At 53.9% G+C, this 27865-nt stretch overlaps 1 protein-coding gene across 3 annotated transcripts; it reads left to right on the forward strand.

The window, feature by feature from the left end:
• Positions 1-27599, forward strand: XG (Xg glycoprotein). 3 transcript variants are annotated; one of them, XM_038586725.1, is made up of 11 exons: positions 6-353; positions 9414-9455; positions 10084-10107; positions 12460-12528; positions 13212-13286; positions 14739-14801; positions 17983-18033; positions 21111-21152; positions 22480-22515; positions 23401-23517; positions 26074-27599. In XM_038586725.1, exons 1-11 carry the CDS (start codon positions 293-295, stop codon positions 26088-26090), a joined length of 597 nt encoding a protein of 198 aa, XP_038442653.1. In that variant the 5' UTR covers positions 6-292; the 3' UTR covers positions 26091-27599. The 3 variants fall into 3 exon arrangements, with proteins under 3 accessions (XP_038442654.1, XP_038442653.1, XP_038442655.1); XM_038586727.1 differs by lacking the exon at positions 6-353 and adding an exon at positions 845-869; XM_038586726.1 differs by lacking the exon at positions 21111-21152 and having other exon boundaries at positions 1-353.
• Positions 27600-27865: the final 266 nt, after the last annotated feature.

Raw genomic sequence — 27865 nt, forward strand, 5'->3', positions numbered from 1 at the left:
CGATGCCAGTTTCCCTGCCGGGCCGAGGGCTGGCCGTCGGGCGCCACTCCGGGTCGGCCTGCGGCGTGCAAGCACTTGCCTCTCGGGCTCCAGGGCGTGGGGTTTGGCATCTGAGCTCGGGGCTCACGAGCCTCTGGCAAAGGGACTGCAGCTTGGTTCATACTTTCCGCTTGAAACATCTCCTCCCTTCCTTCCAAGCCGGGAGACAGGAAGTCAACACATCGAGGGTGGGGTCCGGGAGGCCGGATCTCACCAGCCTCTGGGCTGAGGCTCCTTCCTGCCGCCGCCAACCATGGGGAGCCGGTGGGGCCTCCTGTGCGTCACGATGCTGGGCTTTCTGATGCGCACACAAGGTGAGAGACGCTCAGGCCCCAGGGGGAGCCCCGTGGGTGCTGGGCTGGCGCTCTGGCCGCTTTGCAAAACTCCTTCCAGCGCAGCTTCCCCCGAATACACGACTGTGAGTTGCCAGACGGGAATGGCAGGGATGGGCATGTGGCTTCTGGGAAGGCACAGGGGACAGGAGTCCTGCCGGCCCCGGGGGACGGACCTGGACCCACCCGGTGCAGGCCGGCAGCGCCTGGAGGCAAGCCCCCGGCTCTGCTGTTTTGTTCTGCTTTGCAAACCCGGCCTGTCTTTCTGGGGGCTTGATCTCCGCGGGGAGGGGGCGATGGGTGTTTTCAATTCCCCTGAGGGGCGGTATTAGCTGTCACCGCCCGGCCGAGAGACACAGAGCGGGAGCACAGCTGGCTGGTGTGCGGGCGGCGCCCTCGGGGCTGGTTGGGCTTCGGGGTCAGGGCAGAGGGGAGAGCCTCTGCCCGATTGTGCAGCTTTCGGGTGAACGGCCCGCCCCTGGCCACAAATGGAAACATGTGAGTTGTTTACACCCAGGGCGGCGGCGAGGGCGGGGGGGGGGGCACACGGGCTGCCTCCGGATGCGGGGCTTCCGTGTGTCGGGGGCGAGGCCGGGGTGTGTAGGAACCAGAACACACCCATGGGTGCGGGATCGAGACCCCCCTCTCCACTCCGGGCATTTGAAGACCCCATTGCACGCATGGAAGGGCGGGCGGCAGGTGGCACGGGGTGTGTGGGGGGTGTCGGTTAGCCGGGGCGCCTCCCGTTTATCTCGACCGACACACGTTCAGGGACGAGGCGTTGGTTGTCTCTGTCCCCGATGTGCTGTCGCGGGAGGCGCAGCGAGACGCCACCGCTGCGGGCAGGGTCACCTGGGAGTCTCACCTGCGTGTGCACGTGCCGAAGGGCACGTGGGAGCCTCCGCAGGCGGGGTGATGCCAGGCCAGGTGTGCGGGCGCAGGGGTCCACACGGGACAGCTCGCGTTTAGCGCAGCTGCAAACCCAGCGCCTCCCGCGGAAAGCGCATCCCAGAGTCTATTGTCGTGACCTCGTGGGGTCAACGGGAGGTGGAAGGTCCCCGCTTGGGACAAGTGCACCTGCACGGTGCAGGGAGAAGGGAGGGAAACGCCCTCAGGGGTCACACGGGTCCTCGGGCACCTGCGGGATCGGTTAGCAGAGAGCCCTTGAGCGTGGCGCGACGCTGACACGTCCGGCACACCACGCACGCCGCTGCTCGCCAAGCAGCCCGATGTCGCTGCCACGTGTGCCGCCGCCTTACAGATGCGTAAACTGAGGCCCGGCAGGGTTCCGTCCTCTGCCTGCGGTCCCAATGAGGAAGCCGAAGCGGAAGAGAAACTTGCCGAGGCCAGCTTGTGGGTTCGGTCTGTCAGGAAAAAAAGGAAATATTTCCACGTATCTAAGATATCTCTCCATCGTTCCGCCAGAGCGACGTTACCTTATAGACATGCTGTTGTTTTCCGTAACCCACGTTCCCGTGTTCCCATGCATCTTTTTCTCCTATTTTCCACGGATTGTGGCATTTATTCGTGTCGCCTGCTGCATGGAGCTGTGCAGGGCGTTTTGGTTTTGCTTCTGAGATGGTGATATGTGGAGGATGGGACACCTGCCCAAGGCCACCAGGACAGGCCACACTCTAAAGACAACCAAGAGTGTCTCTTGGTTTTTGCCTCTTTCCTCACGCCTCTGACTACGTTGGATGTAGCCAATGTAGGAGTGTGAAGGCCAAAGCCAGTTGGGTCACTGGAGCCTGTTTTGTCACCAGGCCCATCGGCAGGGCTGGATCTGCCCAGCTATGTAGGGCGGCGCTTCCCAATCCTTGCTGCAGAGTCATCTGGGAGGAGCTGGATTAAAGGCACCACGCAGGCCCTGCCCCTTGAGATGCTCATTGGGCATGTGGGTGGGACTCGGCATCTGCAGGTTCAGAAGCACCCAGAGTCACGCCGCGCAGCGTCAGGGCTCCCTGGAAGGGATGATGACTGAGCACTGGGCCATCTGGTTGACCCCTGGGTGGAGACTCATGGATATGTGGCACCAGGAGGCAGCTGTTTTGGGGTTTCCCGTTCAGTGAGGCATCATCAGCCTGCACGGCCAGGCCGGAAGTGACATCCCCTCCGGAGACATGTGACAGACCGCCATTGTCAACTAGGGGTGGCTTTGCTGCCAGGGGACCCTTGGCAGTATCTGGAGTCATGTGTGGTTGTCACAACTGTGAGTAGGGGGCTGGTGTCCTCAATGGGTGCCGCCCGGTGTCTGCTGCACACATCACACAGTGATCCAGCCCCAAATGTTGCTAGTCCTCAGGCTGGGAAATCTGATGTTAGCTGTCTGCCTCTGTGTGTCTGTCTGACCTACCTACCTACCTAAATATTGCCTATCTAATATCTGTCCACCTCTACGTACATACATCTGTCTGTCTGTCAATCTACCATCTATCTGTCCACCCATCTATCCATCCATCTACTCATCTGTGATATCTATCCATGCACCACCATCCATCCATCATTTATCCATCCACCCACCCATCTATCCTTCCATCCATCCATCCATCCATCCATCCATCCATCCATCCATTCATCTATCTGCCCAGCCATCTATCCATCCATCCATGCATCTATCATATCTATCTATCCATCCATCCATCCATCCATTTATCCATCCATCATATCTATCCATGCACCACCCATCCATCCATCATTTATCTATCCACCCACCCATCTATCCTCCCATCCATCCGTCTATCCATCCATCTATCCATCTATCATCTATGTATCCATCCATCCATTCACCTATCCATCATCCATCCACCCACCCATCCATCCATCCATCCACCCATCCATCCATCCATCCATTCACCTATCCATCATCCATCCATCCATCCATCCATCCATCCATCCATCCATCCACTCACCTATCATATCTATCCATGCACTCACCCATCCATCCATCATCTTTTCTTTTTTCTTTTTTTTTTTAAAGATTTTATTTATTTATTCATGACAGTCACACAGAGAGAGAGAGAGAGAGGCAGAGACACAGGCAGAGGGAGAAGCAGGCTCCATGCAGGGAGCCCGACGTGGGATTCGATCCCGGGTCTCCAGGATCGCGCCCTGAGCCAAAGGCAGGCGCCAAACCGCTGCGCCACCCAGGGATCCCCATCCATCATTTTTCCATCCATCCATCCATCCATCCATCCATCCATCCATCCATCCATTTATCCATTTATCCATCCATCCATCCATTTATCCATCCATCATATCTATCCATGCACTCACCCATCCACCCGTTTTTCCATCCATCCATCCATCCATCCATCCATCCATCCATCCATCCACTCACCTATCATATCTATCCATGCACCACCCATCCATCCATCATTTATCCATTCACCCACCCATCTATCCTCCCATCCATCCATCCATTCATCTAGTCATCCATCATGCATCTATGCATTCTCTCACTCATCCATACATCCATACAACCAACTACTCATCTCTCTCTCTCTCTCTCTCTCTCTCTCATCATTATCATCATCATCAATCTACAGAATCAGATATATTTTAAGGAACTGTCCCACAGGACTGTGTAGTTGGCAGGTCCGAAACCTCCAGGGCAGGCTACAAGCTCAGCTAGGATGCAACCCTGCCGTGTTGAGTCTGAGTCCCTTCTTCTCCGGGATACCTCACTCCATTTAAGGCCTTCAGCAGATGAGAGAAGGCCCACCCACATTACGGAGGCGGATGTGATTTCCTGGCACGTGACCACAGATGATAACACCTGCGCGGTGACATCTACACTAGTGTTTGACCAAACATCCAGGCACCATTGCCCGGCCACGTCCACACAAAATATGAACCATCCAGAATGTTTTCATATATCCACTTCTACTGCCCTGAGACACCCACGCTGCTGGATTTCCAGAGGGTTCCATGGTCTTTCTGCCCGTTCTCAGCACCCGGGCTCCCACAGCTGTGTTCGCAGAAATATCGCTGTGTTTGTTTCTGTTGCAGGACTGGGGTGGATCCAGGGCTGTTTAATCATGTTGCGTCCCTACTTTCCCTGTGACCTTGAGCTGCGCCCTTGAAGGGGGCGCCTCGGTGGTGAGCGCAGCTGCTGTAGAAACGGCCACGTTCTTGAGAACAGAGGGGGACAGGGGATCCCTGGGTGGTTCAGCGGTTGATCGCCTGCCTTTGGCCCAGGGCGTGATCCTGGAGTCCCGGGATCGAGTCCCACGTCGGGCTCCGGGCATGGAGCCTGCTTCTCCCTCCTCCTGTGTCTCTGCCTCTCCCTCTTTCTGTGTCTCTCATAAATTAATTAATTAATTAATTAATAATAAATCTTTAAAAAAGAGAGAGAACAGGGTGCATTGCGTGCAAAGCGTTGTCCTCTCGTGCCGTGAGCGTGCAGACGGCTTTCCCGGGCGACCCTGGGGCAAACCGTTCTCAAGAGTTTTCAAAACGTTTTCTTCCGATGGTGTTTTGTTTTTATCCTGGTGCATCGCCGTGAAATATGACCTGGACAGAGTGCCGATCCTCTGGGGAGGTAGATGGGAAACTTTGCTGGGTGGCGGGAGTCAGGAATGCTGGGGGATGGGGTCCAGATGCAGAGTCCCCGGTCCCAGTGCCTGGTTCTGGGGCCCCATCTTGGGTGCTTTCCTACCTTCCCAGGGGGACCTTCTCTGTCGGTAATTCGGGGAGCCCCTGCCTCTTACCCAGAGGACTTCAGAAGCACGTGGGGAGCATCTAGAGCCCCCACCCTAGATGACATCAATGGGCCTCTCTAGTTTTTCACGCTCGGGGTGGATATGAGGCCAGATGCATCGTGTTCAGGGGTGTCTGGGGAAACAGCAGGGTCCCATATGTGCATACAAGTCACCAAAAGGGGGTGGGTTTCCTTCTGCAAGTGAACAGAGCTGTGTGTGCTCAAGACCCATGACCATCCCTTGGAGTTTCCTGGACTTACTGACAGGGCTGCTCCCAAGGTGGCCCCAGTGGCATCGACTTGGAATATTTGCACGCTGCATGCCCGGGGGCCCCCATGGCCGGTGCACAGCGGCCTGCCCTCCTACTTCTGAGAAGAAGCAGCCTGAGGCTCTTCTTCGGCTCTTATCTTCTTCAGTGGGTCCTGGGGGGTTCGGCCCACTGGACAGAGCAGGGAGGAAGCATGTCTTTCCTATTTGGATGGTGGACTTGCAAAGTGGGGTCCCCAGGCCAGCAGCAACCGCAACACCCCCTGGGAGCTGCTGAGCAATGCAGCCTCGGCCTCGCCCAGACTTGCCGATCCGATCCGGAATCTGCACGGGAGCAGATGACGGCTGAATCACACTCCCGCGAGGGTCTGAGAGCCACACAGGCAGAAGGTCAGAGGTTGAGGAACAGCCCTGGTGTGCACGCAGCTCTCCATGCACAAAATCTTTCCCTTCCGCCGAGCCCTGGGGTGGGGTGAGCGCCTCCGCTCCATCCCACCAGAATGTCCCTCCCACGGGCTTTCGTCCAAAGGGCACCTGGGGACGCTGGGAACGGGGACAGCTGGTTGGCCTTGCACGGAGAGGCTCAGCTGTGCTCAGCTGCAGGGCACGCCGGACGGGGTGGGGCTCCAGGGGCGGCCTGAGCCGCGGGGTCACCTGCTCGGCTCCACGGAGCAGCCGCCGGGCCGCCCCTGGGCAGTGTCCCTCATGGCATCCCCGCTCGTTCGTGCACTGAAGTGCCCTGACTCACAACCCGGCCGTCTTGCGTAACCCTTGCTCCCGGTGCACACGGAAACCTCGTGAGCGCCCCAGAGACTCATGCACATGCGCTGAGCTGTTCCCGCGGCCGTGCACCCACACCCGCCTGGGCCTTGAATAAAGAAAGAAAACCTTATATGAAGAAATATGAATAAATAAATAAATGCCTGGAAAAGCATTTCTTTTATTTCCTGCGGGGGACACGGATACAGGGATGTGGGCTCGAATCACAGCCTCTCAGAGCCCGTCTGCACTCCCGTGTGGGTGACGGGCCACCCTGCGGACGCGGTCCACCCTCTTTAAAGTCCACGGCGTCGCGTGATACTCATGCTGTGCTTGCTGGTGTTTTTTCGGCCTTTTGCTCACGGCTTGCCTGGGGCCCATTCTCTCCCTTAGATCCGAGCGGGCGGTCCTTCAGCGCTTGCAGGGGATGCTCGGGCGGGCGCTTGTGTGCTGTGCGTGGCGGCCGCGGCCAGGCGGGCAAGTGGTGGGGACGCGCTGCTGCGAAGCCACGGCGTCCGCGCGGTGTCCTTATTATTCCAACAACAGTCCTGCGGTCTGCATGTTGCCGTTTGTCGTGTCAGCTCAAGGGTGTGTGTAGAAGCTGAGAGACCCCGGAGTCACACGTGCAGTGGGGATCAGACGGGAGGGTCCGATCAGGGGTCAAACTGGGCTGGTGTTCCCGGTCTGGTACTTGGAGACGACAAAGTTCCTGCAAATGCTACTCAAAGACCCCAGAATAGCTTTTTCTAAAAAAAAAACACACACACACACACACAAAATGGGGAATGGGGAGCAGGGGACTGTTGTGCATAATGGTGACCTCAGCCTCCCTAGCAGCACGAACTGCACCGTAAGCCCCCCGACCCCGGGATGTCAGCGGGATCGCCAGCCTCACGACCCCGGCACACAGGATGCTGCTTCCTCCTGGGGTCACAAATCCGAGACATGTGGCTTTGATTAAACGTCCCCGAGCTCGCTAAGCGGAGAGCCGATCACAAACACATCTTGGGACATGCGGCCCCACCTCCTGGGCTCCACGGTGGAAAATCGGAAAATCGTGGCCACGGGAGCGAAGGCCTGGTGAGCAGGCTGAGCCCCCGGAGCAACATCGGGAGCCTGCGACACCTCCCGGCCCAGCTAGGACCCGAAATGCATGGTGACCCCTGCCGCGGGGCTGGGGGGGTGGCTGCAGCCCCTCGGGAGAGCACAGGGCATGCCCGCTGGGTCCCTCCGGGCCTGGAGGACCGGAGTGTGCTGCACACAAGTGCCTGACGCTGTGTCGCCAGCTGATGCAGGAGGCCCCTGGGGACAATGCCCTGCACACCTGAGTCCGGCCCGCAGGGCAAGACCTAGGGTGCAGCTCTGGCTGCCTGGTCACCGGCCCTCATCCCTGTGTCCCAGGGCTTCACCCGGTGCTGCTGAGAAAGGAGGGGGCGTGGAGCGTGGGGGGTGGCGACGCGGGGACAGGCACGTGAAGGCATGGGTGTCACGGCCGGCTGTCCCGCGCAGATAACATGCAGAGGCGTTGGCTGATCTGGGACGCCGGGCGTGGTCGGAGCTGGTTGGAGCAGTTTAGTGGGTGCGGGTGTGCTTTCGGGGGGGCTGGGGGGTGTCTGGAGCTTCGGGGGCAAGGCACCCCCAGCACAGCAGGGCGATGGTTATTAGTCAACCTGCAGGGCCTCCCCCTGGAGAGGGGTGCTTGCACAGCGGAGCGCACAGGGGGCCAGCAGACCCCCCTCCCATGGCCACCTGGCCCTGTGCGCCCCCCGCCCCCCAAGTCCCCCAGAAACCAGCTCCTGGTCTGGCACCTGCACCTGGTGCCCCGTGGGCGACCCTCCCTCCCCGACCCACTCAGTGGGATTGATTCCATCAGGGGAAGGGCAGAGGGCACGCAGCCGAACGAACATTCTGGAAATGGATGGAGCTGGTGGTTGCTGGCGCTCGGGAGCGCTTCAAATGGCCAGATGCTAGCCCAAGGAAGCTGCTTTATTATTTCTTTTTTAAAAATAAGATTTTATTTATTTATTCATGAGACACCCAGAGAGAGAGGCAGAGAATCAGGCAGAGGGAGAAGCAGGCTCCACGCAGGGAGCCCCACATGAGACTCGATCCCGGGACCCTGGGGTCACGCCCTGAGCCCAAGGCAGATGCTCAACCTCTGAGCCACCCCCAGGCGCCCCTCAAGGAAGCGGTTTAAAAAGAAAAAATGATGGAAACGTCTTCTGATGTTCCCTCGATGACGCTGGATGCGGCCGAAGGTGGAAAGGCCTGCAGGAAGGAGTGTCCATGGGCTGCAGACAAACTTGGGGCGGCCGGGGCCGCTCTCAGCTCATCCTAAACATTTTCTGGTTCTTATTATTTTTTTTAATGTTTTGTTTTGTTTCAGACAAAATGCACTTGCTCGTGGGTCACCAGGTTAACTCTTCCAGAGGGAGCAGGTCAGGGAGTGCGGGTAAAGAAAGCACCAGGTGGTGCAAGCGGCTGCAGCAGGGAGGCCTGAGATTGCAGAGCAGCGGAACCACCACCCCCGGGGGAGCCCGCCCCGCCCCCCGGGGCCCAGGGAAGGCTTTGTCGCAGGGCCCTGTTTGCAAAGCAAAAGTAATAACCCGCTGCCTGGGGCTCAGCTCTTGGGGAGCTTTGGGGTCGCGGTGAAATAGGAGCTTTGGGGTTGGGGTGAAACACGGGGAAACAGCCGGTTCTGAGCCTCGTTTCTGAGCCTCGTCAACTTGGGGCTTCGCAGCAGCCGGAGCAGCAGGTATACAGCCGCCTTCTCGGGGGCCGCCTCTGCAGAAGGGCTGCAAGGCCCTGTGTGTGGATTTTGTGGGTTTTCGTGTGCGTCCGCCTGACTGCTCTTGTCTGCCGTTCAGCCCCATTAAACATGTTACTTTCTCTCCTTTGGGTGTTTTGTTCTCAAAACAGTGCATCGGTCATTCACCTCCTCCTCCAGGAAGGCCTCCATATGTGCTTGCACAGGACGTGCCCTTGCCGGTGGCATGCATTGTGGTCCTTGAGGCATCCCGCCCCTGCCTTGAGGGGTGCTCACGCGCCTGTCCCCCTGAAAGAGCTGGGCACGGAGGGCTTGCGGGGTTCATTGGCACATGCCCAGCACCCAGCAGTGTCTGCAAACGGCACACGTCCAGCAAACAGGGGGACAGCAGGACCCTCTGACCCTGCGCTGAGCTCTCGCGGGGGGTTGAGCTTTGCACCAAGGCTCCTGTCTGGCTGAGCGGGGACACGGGGCAAAGAGGGAGCAGCCAGGAGCCAGCACCCCTGACGGCTTCACGTCCCAGCGACTTACCCACTGTCCCCTCCACAGGTCAACGTGACTTTGACTTGGCCGACGCTCTGGATGACCCTGGTAAGTGGCCGTGTTTCCCGGGGGCTTTGCTTCTGCAGAAGCTCCGGGGTTGCTTTGGGGTCTGGGGCGCCTCCCTCGCCAGCGGGGTCTCGGGCCACGTCCACGCTCAGGCTGCACCCGTGGACGCTCACACAACGTTTGTTGAATGGATAAGCACATAAGCATCGTTGAGGAGGCAGGAAGTAGGTCCCTAAGCTCGCGTCCACCTCTCCTACCTCTGCTCACCAGAAACAGGGCCGCTTTCCTGGCCTGCATAGTACCAGGTGGGCTCCCACCTGTTGTGCATGGTCTTGGCTAAGTTAGCCTCTCTGCAGGTGTGCAGAGTCTCTCTCCATCGCCTCCAGAAAGGCTGGGCTCTAACTTACGTGCTAATGAGCCGAGCTGAACCTCTGGCTAAATTCCTCCCCCCGCCCCGTAACTTTGCCCAGCTCCTGGGGAAGACTGGTAGCTATAGATCGTAACCGTGTCCCGTTTTCCCCCCTACCTACGCAATGGGATGTGTGTTCAAAACACGAAATAGGGGACTTGGAATCTACACCTTGTATTAGAGTGTTGATGGTTCCTTCTGTGACTTTTGGACACGTTGTCAATGATTTATTGAATTCGTTTTCTCTTTGTTGTTTCACAGAACCCACCAAGAAGCCAAGCTCAGGTGAGTGATGAGGCAGCTGGCGAGAAGCGAGCGAGCGCCCTGGAGCTGGTGCTGCTCAAAGCGTGTGCGAGGCTGTTCACAGGGGCGTTGAGTGTGCAAAGGGGCTGCAGATGTTCACGGCAAACCCTACTCACCGGGAAAATGCAAAACCTAGTCACGGAGAGACATTAGCGCATCCCTAGCAGGATGGCTAGAACCAAAATATACAGAATAACAAGAGTCGGTCTGGGTGTGGAGAAATCAGAGCCCCGGTACATTTGTTCATAGGAATGGGCACTGGTGTAGCCACTGTGGAGAACCCTCTGGCAGCAAATCAAATAGCAAAGCAAAACAAAAACAAACAAACAGAAAACCCCAAAAAGTTTTTCTGTATGATCCAGCAATACCACTCCCAGGTATATAGCAGAAACACTGGAAAACAGGGAGTCCAGCAAACGTGGAGATTCACGTGTACAGCAGCAGGATTCACAACAGCAAAAAGGTGATGACAGTCCTAATGTCCATCAACGGAGAGATGGAATGGATGCATGCGTGAGTGCCTGGATGAATGGGGAGGGCACATGCTGGCTGGCTAGATAGGTAGATGGATGGATAGATGGATGGATGGATGGATGGATGGATGGATGGATGGATCGATGGATGGATCGATGGATGGGTGGGTGGATGGGTGGATGGATGGATGGATGGGTCGATGGATGGATGGGTGGATAGATGAATGGATCGATGGATGGATGGATCGATGGATGAGTGGATAGATGGATGGATGGATGGATGGATGGATGGATGGGTGGATGGATGGGTGGATGGGTGGATGGATGGGTGAATGGGTGGATGGATGGATGGATGGATAGATGGGTGGATGGATGGATGGATGGGTGGATGGATGGGTGGATGGATGGGTGGATGGGTGGATGGATGGGTGGATGGGTGGATGGTTGGATGGATGGGTAGATAGATGGATCGATGGATGGATGGATGGATGGGTGGATGGATGGATGGATGGGTGGATGGATGGATGGATGGATGGATGGGTGGATGGATGGGTGGATGGGTGGATGGATGGATGGATGGATGGATGTGTGGATAGATGGGTGGATGGATGGATGGATGGATGGATGGATGGATGGATGGATGGGTGGATGGATGGGTGGATGGATGGGTGGATGGATCGATGGATGGATGGGTGGATGGATGGGTGGATGGGTGGATGGGTGGGTGGATGGGTGGATGGATGGATGGATCGATGGATGGATGGATGGATGGATGGGTGGATGGGTGGATGGATGGGTGGATGGGTGGGTGGATGGATGGGTGGATGGATGGGTGGATGTGGATGGATGGGTGGATGGGTGGATGGATGGGTGGATGGGTGGATGGTTGGATGGATGGGTGGATAGATGGATCGATGGATGGATGGATGGGTGGATGGATGGATGGATCGATGGATGGATGGGTGGATGGGTGGATGGATGGGTGGATGGATGGGTGGATGGATCGGTGGATGGATGGATGGATGGATGGGTGGATGGGTGGATGGATGGATGGATCGATGGATGGATGGATGGATGGGTGGATGGGTGGATGGATGGGTGGATGGGTGGGTGGATAGATGGGTGGATGGATCGATGCATGGATCGATGGATGGATGGGTGGATGGCTGAATGGTACACATATATTTATATTCCGTAGCATGTAATGATATATAGTACATACATAGCACAGAGATAATATATATTATATATAGCATTTGTTGCATTTACATAAGTTAATATAAATTGTATATAAAATATTTGCATTATATATAATAAAATCTAATATTTAGTTGTATATAATGTGTCCTGTAAGACATATCAAGAAATAATAAACTAGTAATGCACAAATATGAACAATGTTGTTAAGATAGAAGAGAGACACACCAGAGCATGCTCAGTGACAAAGCATCGGCATCGATTTAAACGGAGGCGCCTGGCGAAATCTCCGCCTTTTTAAAAAATTAGAATCATCGAAAAAAAAATTAGGATTATGGTTTTTAGTCGCAAGCTGGTCTTCTAGTTCAGCGGGCACCTGCCTGCCTCCCGGGGCCTCTGCGCCCTGTGGCCTGAAAGCTAGCTTCCAGGAGAGAGTGTGCGAGTGTGCGCGTGCAGGTGAAGTGCACACCTGTGCTTTTCTGTGGATGGTCCATCTACAGGCCCCGGGATGGGCCGCGAGTCCACGGCCACCTGTGCCCGCCTGGGCAGCGAATGGGACTAAAACAGGAACTGTGTAGTGGGGGTGTGGACATGCTCTCTTTATAGGGTGGTGGTCGCAGAAGGCACTTGGTCCCCTAAGAACGCTGTGTCGTGTTCCCCGCAGACCTGTACCCAAAGCCGAGACCCCCGTACCAGCCCCAGCCCCAGCCCGGGATGCCGGACCACGGTGGAGGTAGGTGTCCCCAGCCCTCGGCCTCCTTGCACGCGGAGCCTGCCTTGTCTTCATGGGGTGTCGGGTGGGTTCACCGAGCTAGGAACGGCCAGGTATGCAGGACACCGAGTCACCATCCTGAGCAGCAGTACCCACCGCGGGGAACGGACATCACTCATTTTATTTCCACTTGCTCCGAGCGCCGCAGGTGATGCGCTCCTGGTGGATTTTTATTTATTTATTTATTATTTATTTATTTTCTGCCTGTGATGGATTTTTTAATTAGGCTGCGAGCGAGCTCCTTTCTCGCTTGTTTGCAGCTTTCCAAATCATGTCCCGTTCCTAAAAGCCTCCCCTGTGCACGCTGTGCGTGATTGCAGGTCACCTACTCTGCGTGTCTCCTTGGCGTCAAAAACCTGCATGATGCTGTTCCCATAGATATAATAATAATAATAATAATAATAATAATAATAATAATAATAAGTAAGAGCTGATCTGGACGGATGAGGTCAGTAGAGCCCTTTGCAATCCAACAGCGCCAAAGCCCTAGAAGCTGACCAGGTAGGGTGGCGGGGGCTGGCCTGAGCCACGGGCTTTGGGAAGCGTTGGTGGAAGCCTGTGCGCTGCGCCCTGAATTCCGTGGCTGGCCCGTGGCCGAGACACGCCGTGACCTCCCTTAAAACGGCCTTGCTGTTTCCCCCCAGGGATCTACCCGAGGCCCAGGCCGCCCCCGCCCCCGCGCCCGCGCCCGCAGCCCGGCATTTCTGACGGCGGAGGAGGTAAGCGCGTGTGGACGCAGCGTGAGTGTTGGGGAAATGCCGAAGATTCTCGAATAGCCGGAGGCTCTTTGACAAGCGGTCCAGTGCAACGTCGGGGGGAGGGGGGATTGGAGGACCTACCCCTGAGTCCCCCCGTCAGGGAGCACGTCCTCAACCGGTTTGCTGGGATGCGCCAAACAGCCCCTGCGCCCTCCCCGAATCCCTGCCCTTTGGGATGCGGTGTCCTCCCCAAATCCCTGCGCCTGGGATGCGGAGTCCTCCCCAAATCCCTGCGCCTGGGATGCGCAGTCCTCCCCAAATCCCTGCGCCTGGGATGCGGTGTCCTCCTCAAATTCTTGCCCCTGCGATGCGGAGTCCTCCCCAAATCCCTGCACCTGGGATGCGGAGTCCTCCTCAAATTCTTGCCCCTGGGATGCGGAGTCCTCCCCAAATCCCTGCGCCTGGGATGCGGAGTCCTCCCCAAATCCCTGCGCCTGGGATGCGGTGTCCTCCTCAAATTCTTGCCCCTGCGATGCGGTGTCCTCCTCAAATTCTTGCCCCTGGGATGCGGAGTCCTCCCCAAATCCCTGCACCTGGGATGCGGAGTCCTCCTCAAATTCTTGCCCCTGGGATGCGGAGTCCTCCCCAAATCCCTGCACCTGGCATGTGGAGTCCTCCTCAAATCCCTGCGCCTGGGATGCGGTGTCCTCCTCAAATTCTTGCCCCTGCGATGCGGTGTCCTCCTCAAATTCTTGCCCCTGGGATGCGGAGTCCTCCCCAAATCCCTGCACCTGGGATGCGGAGTCCTCCTCAAATTCTTGCCCCTGGGATGCGGAGTCCTCCCCAAATCCCTGCACCTGGCATGTGGAGTCCTCCTCAAATCCCTGCGCCTGGGATGCGGTGTCCTCCTCAAATTCTTGCTCCTGCGATGCGGTGTCCTCCCCAAATCCCTGCACCTGGGATGCGGTGTCCTCCCCAAATCCGTGCCCGTGGGATGCGGTGTCCTCCCCGAATCCCTGCCCATGGGATGCAGTGTCCTCCCGGAATCCCTGTGCCCGGGATGCGGTGTCCTCCCCAAATCCCTACCCGTGGCATGCGGTGTCCTCCAAGATGTTAATGGGGGGTCACGGCTCATAGATGTTTCCAGACACCCCCCTTTACCCAAAACCCATGAGCTATGTTACAAGCGCTCCAGCGCCCCGAGACTCACCCTCTGGGAGACGCCGCCACGTGCTTCCTCTCCACGAGGCCTGGCGTGGCCCCAAACGTGCGCGCGTAGCTCTTAGGACCCCGGAGCATCCGTCTGCATAAGAACGCCCGTGTGCCCAAACCCGGAGACCCGTCCTGCCCTCGAATGAGCGGCGTCAGGAGCACGTGCGCTTAGGTCCCGGCGCCCTGGCGAGCTGGAAAGGGTCCGGGGGCTACAGAGCGCGCCGCACAGGCCTCAGGGACGGTCTCTGCTCCACCCCACAGGGTACTTTGGCAACACCGACCCGCATGACGGCCGCTACCCGCCCAGGCCCAAGCCGCCCGCAGGTACGTGCACGGTCTCTCTCACCTGAGTGCGGAGGTGAGAAGGGAAGGTGGGGTGTGCAGGGCATCTGCCTCTAGCGTGGCGTCGGCGGGCTTGTGCGCGCACCTGTGCCCTTGGGAAGGTTGCATCGTGGGCGCAACCAGCCACGGGGCAGAGTGCACTTACATGTGGACACGTGTGTGAGCGTGTCTGTGTGTGTACTTGCACGCGCACTTACCTTCAGGTGCTCTGCACACACCTGTGCAGGTGCCTTTCTGCGTGCGCTCCTGTCCATAGCATCCTGTGCACAGCGCCACGTGTGCAGGACTTTACAGGTACGGCTCCCCACTGCTGCGGGGGTGCGTGTGCGAGCCCTCCTTTACACACGCGCACATCCACGCGTCTTCACTTAGGCCTGTCGTCCTCACAGAGTGTGTACATATTCCCGTCTCTAGAGTCACGTGTGCATCCTTTTATTCATATTCACATCAACACCTGCATTTGCACAGGTCTCCATCTGTATGTATGTACACCTTCGTGTGCGTCTGTATGAGCACGGTCATATACACACGTGTCTGTGTATCGTTACTTAGGTGCATATCCCTTATGTATATGCACGTATCTCTCTATTGTTATATGCACGTAGATGCCCCTTTACAGATATTCACATAAACACCTTAATGTACACGTGTACATCTTCACTTAGGTATAGGCCCTTTGTATATGTACTTATTTACACACTTACGCATGCGTCCCTTTATATATGTGCGTAGAGACACCTTTATATATTCATGTCTCACGACATCTTTACTTATGTACGTGTACCTTTATATACACTTATATGAGCACTTTTATCTACATAGTGTCTGCATGTCTTTACTTGGACATATATCCCTTATAGATGTATGTTCATATTGATATATTTTTTATATTTACATATATATCCCTTTATACATATATTTATATATCTTTATGTTCATGTATAGATCCCTTTATATGTTCACGTAAACACCTTTATATACAAATGTCTCTATATATCTTTATATACGTATGCACTTATTTCTATGTGTGTCTATTTGCATATACACTTTGATAAATATGCAGGTATAGATATTCATTTGTGTGTGTCTATATATATATCTTGATATAGGTATTACGTACCTTTATGTATACATAAGTGTTTATATGTAGTGCATATATACACCTGTATATGTGTGTTTATATATATCTTTGTTTATATATTTTATATACATACACACCTCTGAATATGTATATATACTTATATTTGCACGTTTATATACATATACTTCTGTAATAATGCCTGTGTATACCTTCGTATATGTATGTATACATATATCTTTATATGTGTGTATATATACATTTATATATGTACATATATAGTTTTAAATATGTATGTATATAGTTTAACTATATACATTTTTATATGTATATCTATATATTTATGTCTATATGCATTTTTATGGAGATTTAGTTTTATATGTATACTACACTTTCATATATGTATATTTATATATGTACTTTTATTACATATTTATTATATATTATATATTTTATCATATATTATATATTCATTATATTTTTATTATATATTCATTATATATTACATATTCATTATATATTATTTATTAATTATATGTTCATTATATCTTTTATATATTTAACTTTTATTATATTTTATCATATATTATATATTCATTATATTTTATCATATATTATATATTCATTATATTTTTTAATATATTATATATTCATTATATTTTATTATATATTCATTATATTATATATTCATTATATTTTTATCATATATCATATATTCATTATATATTCATTATATCTTTATTATATATTCAACTTTTATTATATATTCATTATATATTATATATTCATCATATTTTTATCATATTATATATTCACTATGTTTTTATCATATATTATATAATCATTATATTTTATTATATATTAATTATATATTACATATTCATTATATATATTCATTATATATTATATATTCATTATCTATTCATTATATCTTTATTATATATTCCACTTTTATTATATATTTATTATATTATATATTCATCATATTTTATCATATATTATATATTCATTATGTTTTTATCATATATTATATATTCATTATATTTTATTATATATTAATTATATATTACATATTCATTATATATTCATTATATATTATATATTCATTATATGTTCATTATATCTTTATTATATATTCGATATATATTCATTGCGTATTTATATTAATTCTATATATTTATTACATATTTATTCTGTATAATATATTTATTATAGTCATTTATTATATATATTCATTATATACACTCAGTATATATATTTATTATATATTCATTTTATATATATACACATATACCTTTTTTGTGGATATGTGCACATATACCTATGGGTGTATAGATGTATCTTTACACACACACACATCCAGGTGTATATAAACCTTTCATGTGACGCTCTCTCCACCCCTGGCACGTGAACACCTGCACAGAATTTCTCATAGGTCAGGAAGGGCACGGGCCCTACGGGGCACACCCGTGCACAGCCCTGGGCTCCAGGCTGTAAGGCATGAGGCTTTGTGTGCAGTAGGCGAGGCTTCTCCCGTGCTTGCTTGTGGGATGTCCTTCCAGAGAGGTGAGGACTCGTCCCCGACCGCGTGCCAGATGGCACCTCGGTCATGTGGACAGGCTGGGTGCACACGCTGCTCTTTCCTGCGGAGTTTCGCGCCGTGAACAAAGAGCGTTGTCTCTAAGGTTCTCGCTAGAATGCTCGAACGTCAGTACCAATGCCGGGCTTTTCATCAAGAACGTTCATGCTGGGGTTCGCCTTCCCGGTTTTCCCGGCTCATAAACGTGCTTCCGGGTTGGGGTGTCCGGTCCGGCTCACATCTCTCTGCAGGAGGAGGATGCACCTGCACTAATAGGAGCCGCCAGGGTACCTGTGAGCTCTGGGAAGGCCCCGAGCTTTCCCCGGGGGATCTCTTTTCCTCCCAGCACGCCGTGACCTCAGCCGGGCAGCCCTGGATGTGCCCTGGTGGCCCTTGCTCTTGGCACTGTGTGGGGCTCCCTTTGGGGTGAGTCCTGGACACGGCTTTAGGGCCATCACCCACGATGGAAGCCTGTGCATCCCCGACCTGTGCCTTCTCTCCCGCAGGAGGCGGTGGCGGCTACTACCCCGGCAATGACGGCTACGGCGGCACTCACGGTATGGCCAGCATCCCGGGCCGGAGGGCGGCGGGTGGGCAGGCAGTACGCGGGGACTCCCGCGTGGGGCCCGGGCACGGCCTCTCTCTGGGCGCTGGGCATTGGCGCTCTCTCTGCTGGCGGCTGGGGCTCGCAGCCCTCTCTGCGCAGCTGTGTGGCTTGGCGGTGGCCCTCCGTCCAGGTGCCTGGCCACTGCCCGCACACCTGTGTCCAGGTAGCGGGAAATGGAGCGGCAGGTACCAGCACTGAGCATGTGGACATCGGCCAAGGAACCGGGGGGCCTTTGTCAGGCAGGCCGACCTCCCGCCAACAGAAAGCACTCGGGGTGCCCGACTCTGCCAAGAACGAACAGAAATGTCCAAATGTCCGCAGGAGTGACGCGTGCAGTCGTTGTCTGGCCGGGGCTTTCTCGCCATCGAACCAGCAGACCTTGAGTCCCTCAGACCCTCTCTGCTCCCGTAAGGGAAGATTGAGAACACGACATCATCGCTGTGGAAACGAAATGATACCGATTTTTTTTCCCACAGAGATACAATTGACACACAAGATTGTATTCGTTCTACGTGTGCAACATGATTCGGTAACTGATCACAGATCTAAGTCTAGGGAATGTCCATCAGCCACACAGAGTTACAAATTCTATTTTTTTTTTGCATCCATTGACGCACATAGTTACAAATTCTATTTTTTTTGCATCCATTGGCGCACCGTAGTTGCAAATCCTATTATTTGCATCCATTGGCGCACATAGTTACAAATTCTTTTTTTTTTTTGCATCAATTGGCGCACCATAGTTGCAAATCCTATTTTTTGCATCCATTGGCACACATAGTTACAAATTCTTTTTCTTTTTTTGCATCCATTGGCACACCATAGTTGCAAATCCTATTTTTTGCATCCTTTGGTGCACACAGTTACAAATTCTTTTTTTGCATCCTTTGGCGCACGTAGTTTCAAATTTTATTTTCTTCATTGTTTTATTTTATTTATTGATTTGACAGAAAGAGAGAGTGTGAGCAGAGGGAGGGGTCGAGGGAGACTGAAGTATATTCTCTGCTGAGCACAGAGCCCACCCAGGACTCGATTCCAGGACCCTGGGACCATGACCTGAGCCAACAGCAGATGCTCAACCCACTGAACAACCCAGGCGCTCCACAAATTTTATTTTTTTTATCGTGAAATGACAACCTTGAAGAATGTATTCCCTTAGAAACTTTTTTTTTCCTTAGAAACTTTTAAACATAGGATATAGGATTGTTCATTAGGGTCCCCAGGGCTTATTATTAATCTTATGACTGCACTTTTGCCTCTTTGGCTCCCGTTCGCCCATCAATCAATTTATACATGGATTTCCAGGCATTATTTTCCTTTTGTTTGTCATATTTTAAGGGATTGGAGCATCCTTAGTGAATTGAGTGACTGTCTTTTTGGTCGAAACTAATATTTTGACAGTGCTTTTGCAAGGCGTGTGGTCCTTTTAGACACGTGGTCCTTCCCATGAATCTTCCTAACCTGTGAAGCGTAAATCATTATTTCACACCTGTTTGTACAAAGTAAAGGAGAAGCATGGTGCTCCTGCACTCTGCTTTAGGGGACAGACAGACGTCCACCACCCTATAGATGGTCCCGTCCCCATAACGCTGTCCCTACAAGATGCACAAGCCTGTATGGGACCCGGGACGTGTCAAAGGTCCCAGGTGAGCCCGATGAAGAGCTGCCTGGTTGAAGCTGAATGTGCCGACGTGATGCTCCATCATGGTCCTTCCATAGAAATTACAGGACAAGTTTTTTGGGATATTTTTACAAGCAGCCACGCGGAGTGTTGTGGGGTCAGATGACGCCCTCACATCCCCCAGGCCAGGGAGGTGTCCTGATCCGGGGGTGTGTTTACTCTGCACACACCTCTGACGATTCTCCCTCTGTGAGCATCTTTTCCAGAGCTTTCATTTCCATCTTTGCCGGATTTGTAAGCGGGAGAGAAATGCCTCACCCCGCAGTGTTCCCCGGGAACCCTAAGGATGCCTACATCACCTCCTGCACCCCAGAAATGAGGATGCTGATCACACGCCACCATTTCTTGGGGACCTGTCTCCCCCGAGTGCAGAGAGCACACCTGTCAGGATGATCACTCACCCTCGGGGCAAAGCGTCTGCAAAATGCGCCGAGGAGTGCGGCGGGAGCCGAGGTCCAGCCCGCGGGATGGATGCTCAGGGATTTTGTGTCTGGACCGCTGTCCTGTGGCACCGAGCTGCTCACACGAGCCCCGAGGATCCGGTGCATGCAGCCGGTGACCGCGTCACCCGCGGCTCCCTGGGGGTGGCAAAATGCGAGTGGCGCGTCCCTTCCTCGTGCACAAGGGGCACCAGTCCTAAGAGGTGATGACCTCATCATAGTGACCTCATTTTACCTCCATTCTCAACCTTGGAATCTTTAAAGACCCCCCACCTGCAAGCGGCGTCTGGCTCCGAGGTCCTGGGAGGCTCGGCCTTCAACATGTGAATTCCGGGGAGGCGCCCGGCTCACTCATCCCTAACCCCCACCACCCCCACCATCCACTTGGAAGACGCGGCTCATCATGTCGCCCACCGGGGTTTCGCGAGCACCCACAAAAACTCTTCCGCTCCCAACCTAACAAAATCGGCATCAAGCATTTCGTTGGTCTTCTCATGTCTTTGCTGAGAGGTTGGCCTCCGGGTCCAGGAAGAAGGTGCCCCGAATCTTTGTTTCCCGGGCCAGGATGAGTCTAGGCTGTGCCAGGGTGGGCTGGCAGTGGCGGGCCCCAGGGCCAAGGCAAAGCCCGCTCCCCAGGGGCGGGGGGCGCCTTCCGTGGGCCCCGTCCCATGCGCTGCCGAGGCCATCGGGGCCGCCGTGTATCCTGCAGGCTGCCCTCTGCCCGGGTCGTCTTGCGCTCAGGGGCCATGCCGGGTGACCGTGCCCCTGCCCTTGGACCGGCCCGGTGGCCTGCAGGCGTCTGCAGCCTCTGGCCACCTCTTGCTTCAGGTGTGCTGGCTTTCTGAGCGCTGCCACCGACGCTTCTGGAGCATTCTCTTCCGTTTCACGTATCTTTCTGTCCTGCAGGAGGCGGGCGCCCTAGACCCAAGACTTACGGGAATACCTATGGTAAAGGAGTTCTTTATGGCGAGCCGTGTGGGGAGCAGCTGTCCTCGGGGAGCACTAACACCCTGTCTGGGGCTGGCGGGAAGCTTGTCCTTTTGTCCCCCCTGCGTGGAAACTAACTCACCAGCTGGGCCTAATTTGCGTCCTCACGGGTCGGCAACGTTGCTTTGCACGCAGTGAAGCCCTACTTTCTTGCAAGGAAGTAAGCCCTGCTCACAGTTGATAACGTGTGTGTGTACATGCATGTGTGTGCACGTTAGTGTTCACCTGTGCATGTGTGCGGGTGTGTGCCAGCATGCATGCATGTGTGCATGCATGCAAGCACAGTTAGGGGTGTATGTGTGCATGTGTACGCCTGGGCGCGTGTGTGCATGCGTGTGCATCTGGCTGCACACACATGTAAATGTGCTAATGCACATGGGCATGTTTCACATGTGTGCCTCTGTGCACATGTGTGTGCACGCACGTGGATTTGCACATGCAAGCCTGTATGTATCCGTGTGTGCACTGTGTATGTGTGTGTGCAGACGGATGTGTGCATGTGTATGTGTGTGTGGCTTGTACGCATGCCTGCATGTGTATTAGCATGTGCTCTGTGTGTGTGGAGGTAGGCATATGTATGGAGGTGTGCACGAATGCATCTGTCCATGTGTGCACATGCGAGTTGTGCTCATGCACCAGAGTAGAGATATGAACACTGTAGATGTATGAACACATGTGGAGGTGTGCATGAGTGTGTGCTCATGCACACATTTGGAGGTGTGCACACGTGTAGAGGTATGCACACATGTGGAGGTGTCCATGAGTGTGTGCTCGTGCACACATGTGGATGAATGGATCTATGTGTGCACATGTGCATATCGGTATTTTCATGCACATGTGCATGGACACTACTGTGTGTGCTCTTATACACATGTAGAGGTATGAACACATGTATAGGTATGAACACGTGTGGAGGTGTGCGTGTGTGCTCATGCACACATGTGGAGGCATGAACACATGTAGAGGTACGATGCACACGTGTGTAGGTAGGTGTGCACGAGGGTGTGCTCGTGCATGTTGCACACATACATGTGCATGTGTATATCCCTTGACCCCATGTGATGAAAGCTGCATTGCCCTGTCCCTTGCCCCCTTGCCCTCGTCGCCACCCCTGTCCCGGGGCTGAGTGTGCAGCCCGCCTCGGCCGAGTGTGCGTCCCAGGGCCAGGTAAGCGCCCTGCAAACAGAGACGCCCGTCCGCGGGGCCGCGAGCTGCCCAGCATGTCCGCAGCGCCTGGCGGGGGACGCTTGCTCCATACACCCATGACCGTGTGCCTCTCTTCTTGCAGGCGGAGATGGACACTCGACTTACGGCAACCCCCAAGGTAGTGCGTGGGCGCCGCACCCCATCTTTAATAAAAACACGCTCTTGCACAGCGCCGTGGGCGGGCCGGCGTGGGCGTGACGCACTGTCACAACTCACGGTCTTTCCTGGAGCAGCGGCTCTTCTTAGGTTTGGCAGGAAGCTGCTGAGCACAGCCGTGTGCCTCCCTGGCGTGCTCAGCTTCCCGGGGGCGCACAGAGGGAGGGAGGACTGTGGATCTTGGGCCGCAGGACCCCTCATGGCTCTGAGGGTCTGGTGGGGCGCGTGGGCTTGTCCCGGGGACACCGATGGCTCCCCTTCCCTTGACGCGCACCAACGGGGAGCCGAGAAGGAGATCCGTGCCCCTGCCATGGGCTGGACCCAGCCTGGTACCAGACGCGGGTGGTTCCCGTCCACGGAAGCGAGGCCTTCCCCTTTCTGGGAAATGCGGATTTTTGTCGCACAAGGGAAAACCAAAGCTTTGCCTGCAAGGCGTCAAGCAGGGCTTCGTGCGCGCGTCCAGAGCTTGGAGGGCGGGCCTAGCAGGCTACATTTGGGTTGAAAACGTATTTTTTGCTCAAGAACACATTGCCCCTTGGAAAAAGGTACAAATGCATCCAATTCCACAAATACCCGAGACACCAATCAAGTGCCTCTTATTTGCACTTTTCGTCCTTGAGTGTCCTGAACCCGGTAAGCCCGGGTAACGGGCTTAATACTCTCCACACCGGGTAGAAACAGAATCCCTTCCTCTGGCTCCTTGTTCTGATTTTTTTTTTTTTTTACTCTTTTTTCCCCTGGGGTTGCAGGTCGGGAGGGGCGTGGAGGTGAGATTGTTCACGGTTTAGGATGACAGGCTCTGTGGCGGGCCACGCGCTTTCTGACACCCCGTTGCCTTCCCCCGCAGGCAACACGGTAGCGAAGATCGTGTCTCCCATCGTGTCGGTGCTGGTGGTGACGCTGGTGGGCGCGGCGGCCGGTTACTGCCAGCGCAACAGGAGGAGAAACTGTTTCACGCCAAACGGCAAGTTTCAGGGTCTCTGAAAATACTCTGGGGTGCCCGTCACTGGGCTGGCTTATTTCTGGGTACGCCCCAGAGACCCACTTTGCCTTGGGAAGTGTTTTTTTTTTTTTTTTTTTTTGCTGGGACTTTCGATACACGGGAATGTGAGAGAACCACACACGGGTGCTCCAGCTTGTATTTGCATTTTTTTAAAAAAATATTTATTCATTTATTCATGAGAGACAGAGAAAGAAGCAGAGGGAGAAGCAGGCTCCATGCAGGGAGCCCGACATGGGAGTCAATCCCGGGTCCCCAGGATCAGGCGCTGGGCCGAAGGCCGGTGCCAAAGCTCTGAGCCCCCCAGAGATCCCTGTATTTGCATTTTTTTAAATAAATTTTTATTTATGATAGTCACAGAGAGAGAAAGAGAGGCAGAGACACAGGCAGAGAGAAGCAGGCCCCATGCACCGGGAGCCCGACGTGGGAATCGATCCCGGGTCTCCAGGATCGCGCCCTGGGCCAAAGGCAGGCGCCAAACCGCTGCGCCACCCAGGGATTCCCTGTATTTGCATTTTTAAGCAGCTTTTTGGTTTAGCTGCCAAGAACTCACTTACAGGGACACCTGTTAAGCAAGCCCCCAGCGGGGCCGACACCATTTCGATTCGTCATAGGGGACCCGGAACATGTCTGGGTGGAGCGTGCGATTTTCTGTTCCTCTCCAAAGAGAAAAATATAGAGGCCCCGAGTTGTAAGCCTTACTGTTCAATTCGTAGGCTATGCACAGACCCCTCGGAAATGGGGGCGTGGGGACAGGGCGCTGTGGCTTTCTGGTTTGGGCTTTCTTTGGGGGAGGTGCAGGGTCCTGGGTTTGAAGACTCCTGCCCGGTTGGCCATCTGTGGGGTGCAGAGGTGTTGGGGCCCTGGGGACCTGAATGCAGGGAGAGTCCAGAGACTGCATGGGCGGGGGGCTCTATTGCACAAAGGAGGTGAGGGTGCGTTGAGGGGTGGTCCTCACAGCAAGCACCCACGTCTGACTCCATCTGGGGTTTGCTGGGTGCATCACTCACACCCATCCTGTGTCCCTAAGGAAACCTGCAGGAAACCTGTTGCAGGTGAGGGTGTTAAAAATCCCAAAACCTGCCCAGGGCCTCCCTCTGCTGGCAGATGGGCGTTACTGACCAAATCCGGGCACCCGTGAGTTCAGGTCTACACCACATCCTGCCTCTGGAAAGCTTAGGGGGAAACCGAGTCTCTGCAACAGCCCTTGCATTGGGGGGAAACTGAGTCTCTGCAAAACACCTGGCATGGCTGGCGGCTGGGGGGAAACTGAGTCTCTGAAAAACCCCTGGCATGGCTGGTGGCTTGGGGGGGAGCCGAGTCTCTGCAAAACCCCTTGCACTGGGGGGAAACCGAGTCTTTGAAAAACCCCTTGCAATGGGGGGAAACTGAGTCTTTGCAAAACCCCTTGCACTGGGGGGGAAACCAAGTCTTTGAAAAACCCCTTGCAATGGGGGGAAACCGAGTCTTTGAAAAACCCCTGGGGTTGGGGGGAAACCGAGTCTTTGAAAAACCCCTCGCATTGGAGGCAAACCGAATCTCTGCAAAACCCCTTGCACTGGGGGGAAACCGAGTCTTTGCAAAACCCCTGGCATTGGGGGGAAACCGAGTCTCTGCAAAACCCCTGGCATGGCTGGTGGCTTGCATGGTCGTGGCAGATCCACGGAGCATGCATTAGGATTCCTCCTTCATCAGGGCCACGCAGACATTTCAGAACCCACGAGTGTAGACTTGAATCTTGCACTTTTAGGGGAGGGTTGTCCACCTGAATTTTGCCCCCAATGCCTCACCTTCCATGACTCTTTTTCTGCAGCAGGTGGAGATGATTTTTGCTTTGTTTCTTTTTATTTATTTATTTATTTATTTATTTATTTATTTATTTATTTATATTTGCTTTGTTTCTTTTTAAATGTGGGGTCGTGCCCTCCCCGTTTCTGGAGACTAGATAAACATGCCATTGGGGTCTCCAGTTAGTTATTCTTTCTTCTTTTTCAAGATTTCATTTATCAGAGAGACTGTGCACCAGCAGGGGGAGGGACAGACTCCCTGCTGAGCAGGAACCCCCCCCCCCCATGAGGGGCTCCATTTCAGGGCCTGGAGACCATGACCTGAGCTGGAGGCAGCCGCTTAAACAACTGAGCCACCCAGGCCCCGGCGCTAGCTGTCCTTCAGGGGGCAGCCCCGCCGAGAAGCTGCCCCACGTCGCGCGCACATGCCTGTGGGGCCGGGGCCCCTTACGGGTGACCGGCCTGTGTCCCTGACAGCGGACTATTAAAAACTCCCACCTCAGGGAGGTCAACGGAACCGCAACCATAGAAGCGGTTGGTGCAGATATTACCTGGTGAGCACAAAAGTAGAGTCGGTGAATTCAGGACCGATGTTCCAAGCCCTGGGGAAAAAAACAACAATACAAGGGAAAGCGTGAGAAAGGAGAATCTTGGTTGAACGTCCATCCAGAGAGCGTTATTTCGGTTTTTTTGTGTTGCCCGTGACATCGGGTTGGTCCTGTTCCGTTTCCAGAACCAGCGCACGTCTGAGGGCTTCGGGCCGCCTCGGGAGAAGCTCGGCGTGGACGGGGACTGCGTTGGCCGCTGCTGTGACAGTCCCTTTGGTGGTTGAGGTCACCTGTCGCCCTAGAGAATCTCCTGTGGGTGCAGCCGAGACTCCGCGCAGAGCGTCCCTGGTGCACCGGGACACCTGAGCGCGCGTCGGGCCGTGCCACGATGACGGCTGCGTCTGTCCGGGGCTCCCGTGGCCACGCCGCACACATCTGCACGGTGTCCTGGGTCCCTGACACTACCTCTTGGTGCACATCGCCTGCAGGGCGCATGGCGGGGAAGGGGTGGCCCAGGGGATAGGGGTTCGCGGGGTTCCCAGCAAGCTCTACAGGGGTGATGGGAGGGGGGCCTGACCCAGAGAGCTCGCACCCGTGGGTCGGGCTGATGTGGAATGCAGGATTCCCGCCACCCAGGGCCCGCGTGGACCCGTGCACCATCCCGTGTCCATTGCACACACACGGAGTCCGCGTTTCGGGATTGTGCGCACATTCCCGCTCCTGTCCAAGCCATCCTGGGGGCCGGGGCGGGAGGTGGGGGGTGGGGAGCGGCCTGAGGATGCTGTATCTTTTCCCGTGAAACCATATAATTTCGGTATTTCTGGACCCATCGGGGACGACGACTGCGATCCGCGCCTCTTCATTCTGTTAGTTTTCGCTCCACGTGCTGTAGGTCATTGTGCTGTGGGCACCGCCATCCTTAGTTGATACTTTAAATATAGAAAACCTTTTCTTAGTTTATATCTTTTTTTTTGTAACCTTAGTAGTAGGAAACTTTAAATGCTCAAGCATCTAAAATGCATATACTACCCATTTGCTTCTATTTTAGGAATATTTTAGGGGAAAGGAGAAAGGGTCGTTTGGGTTTATCTGTATAATTTCATCCCACTTAGGTAAATGCTTGTAGAGGTTTTGGACTTTGCCCGAAATATCGGGATAGAGACAATCATTGACGTCTGGAACTCACCGAGAGAACCCAGGAAAGTCCTAAATACGCATATTTTGCACTCAGCATGATGGATTGGGAGCTCCGGCTCCAAAGAGCAGGTGCCCAAAGCAGAATGCCCCGTAATAGAGCTTCGCAAGGAGAAAAAGGAACTCACAGCTCATAGTGTCGACGTAGGGTTGCTCATCCGGGGACTCAGGCCTCAAGTGAGTGGTTTTAAGACGGCGGCAGTGGTTCCCACGGGGAGAGGAAGGTCCCACGGTGCCTCTTGACTGTCACAAGAGATGCATGGCCGGTGCACACTTTGTGCATGTGTGTTCCGGTGTGAGCTCCTTTCAACTGTGGTTAGAAGTGGGTGTGAATGTGTGCACGTGCACGTGTGTGGACGCGCGTGCGGACACACACTCCCACACGTTCACATACACACCTACATGCATTACGAAACACACACATCCTTCTGGTTGGCTTATTTGTTTGTTTCCCTGTAACTCTCATAAATACATCTTCGTCACAGCCAATAAATGTCAAGGGAAAAAGAATACCCCACGTTGGTTTGGTTGCCGAGTTCTTGTTTTCTGTCCTTCCCACTGGCGACCGGGAAGCAGCACCGGATAGGTCTACCGGTGAGGAGGCTACGCGGCTTGGTGGGCGTTGAACACAGGCCGTCCTGCATGGGGTTGCGTGTCCGTTGAGTGTTTGTGGCCTCAGCTCCATGCCGAGGGTCCCGGCAGTTGTTTGGGGACCAGATGGGCACCTGTCACCTTCCCTAGGAAGACATGTTCTCATTGGTGCCATTTGGAATGAAATGGATG

The sequence above is a fragment of the Canis lupus genome, chromosome X, assembly GCF_011100685.1.
Source record: "Canis lupus familiaris isolate Mischka breed German Shepherd chromosome X, alternate assembly UU_Cfam_GSD_1.0, whole genome shotgun sequence".
Classification (NCBI taxonomy): Eukaryota; Metazoa; Chordata; class Mammalia; order Carnivora; family Canidae; genus Canis; species Canis lupus.

What these genes read in the sequence shown, in the direction of transcription:
- XG (XM_038586725.1), top strand. Translation starts at nt 293, where the DNA reads ATGGGGAGCCGGTGGGGCCTCCTGTGCGTCACGATGCTGGGCTTTCTG. An exon ending in GATGCCGGACCACGGTGGAG is followed by an intron (nt 12,529 to 13,211) that starts GTAGGTGTCCCC and finishes GTTTCCCCCCAG; the next exon opens with GGATCTACCCGAGGCCCAGG. An exon ending in CATTTCTGACGGCGGAGGAG is followed by an intron (nt 13,287 to 14,738) that starts GTAAGCGCGTGT and finishes TCCACCCCACAG; the next exon opens with GGTACTTTGGCAACACCGAC.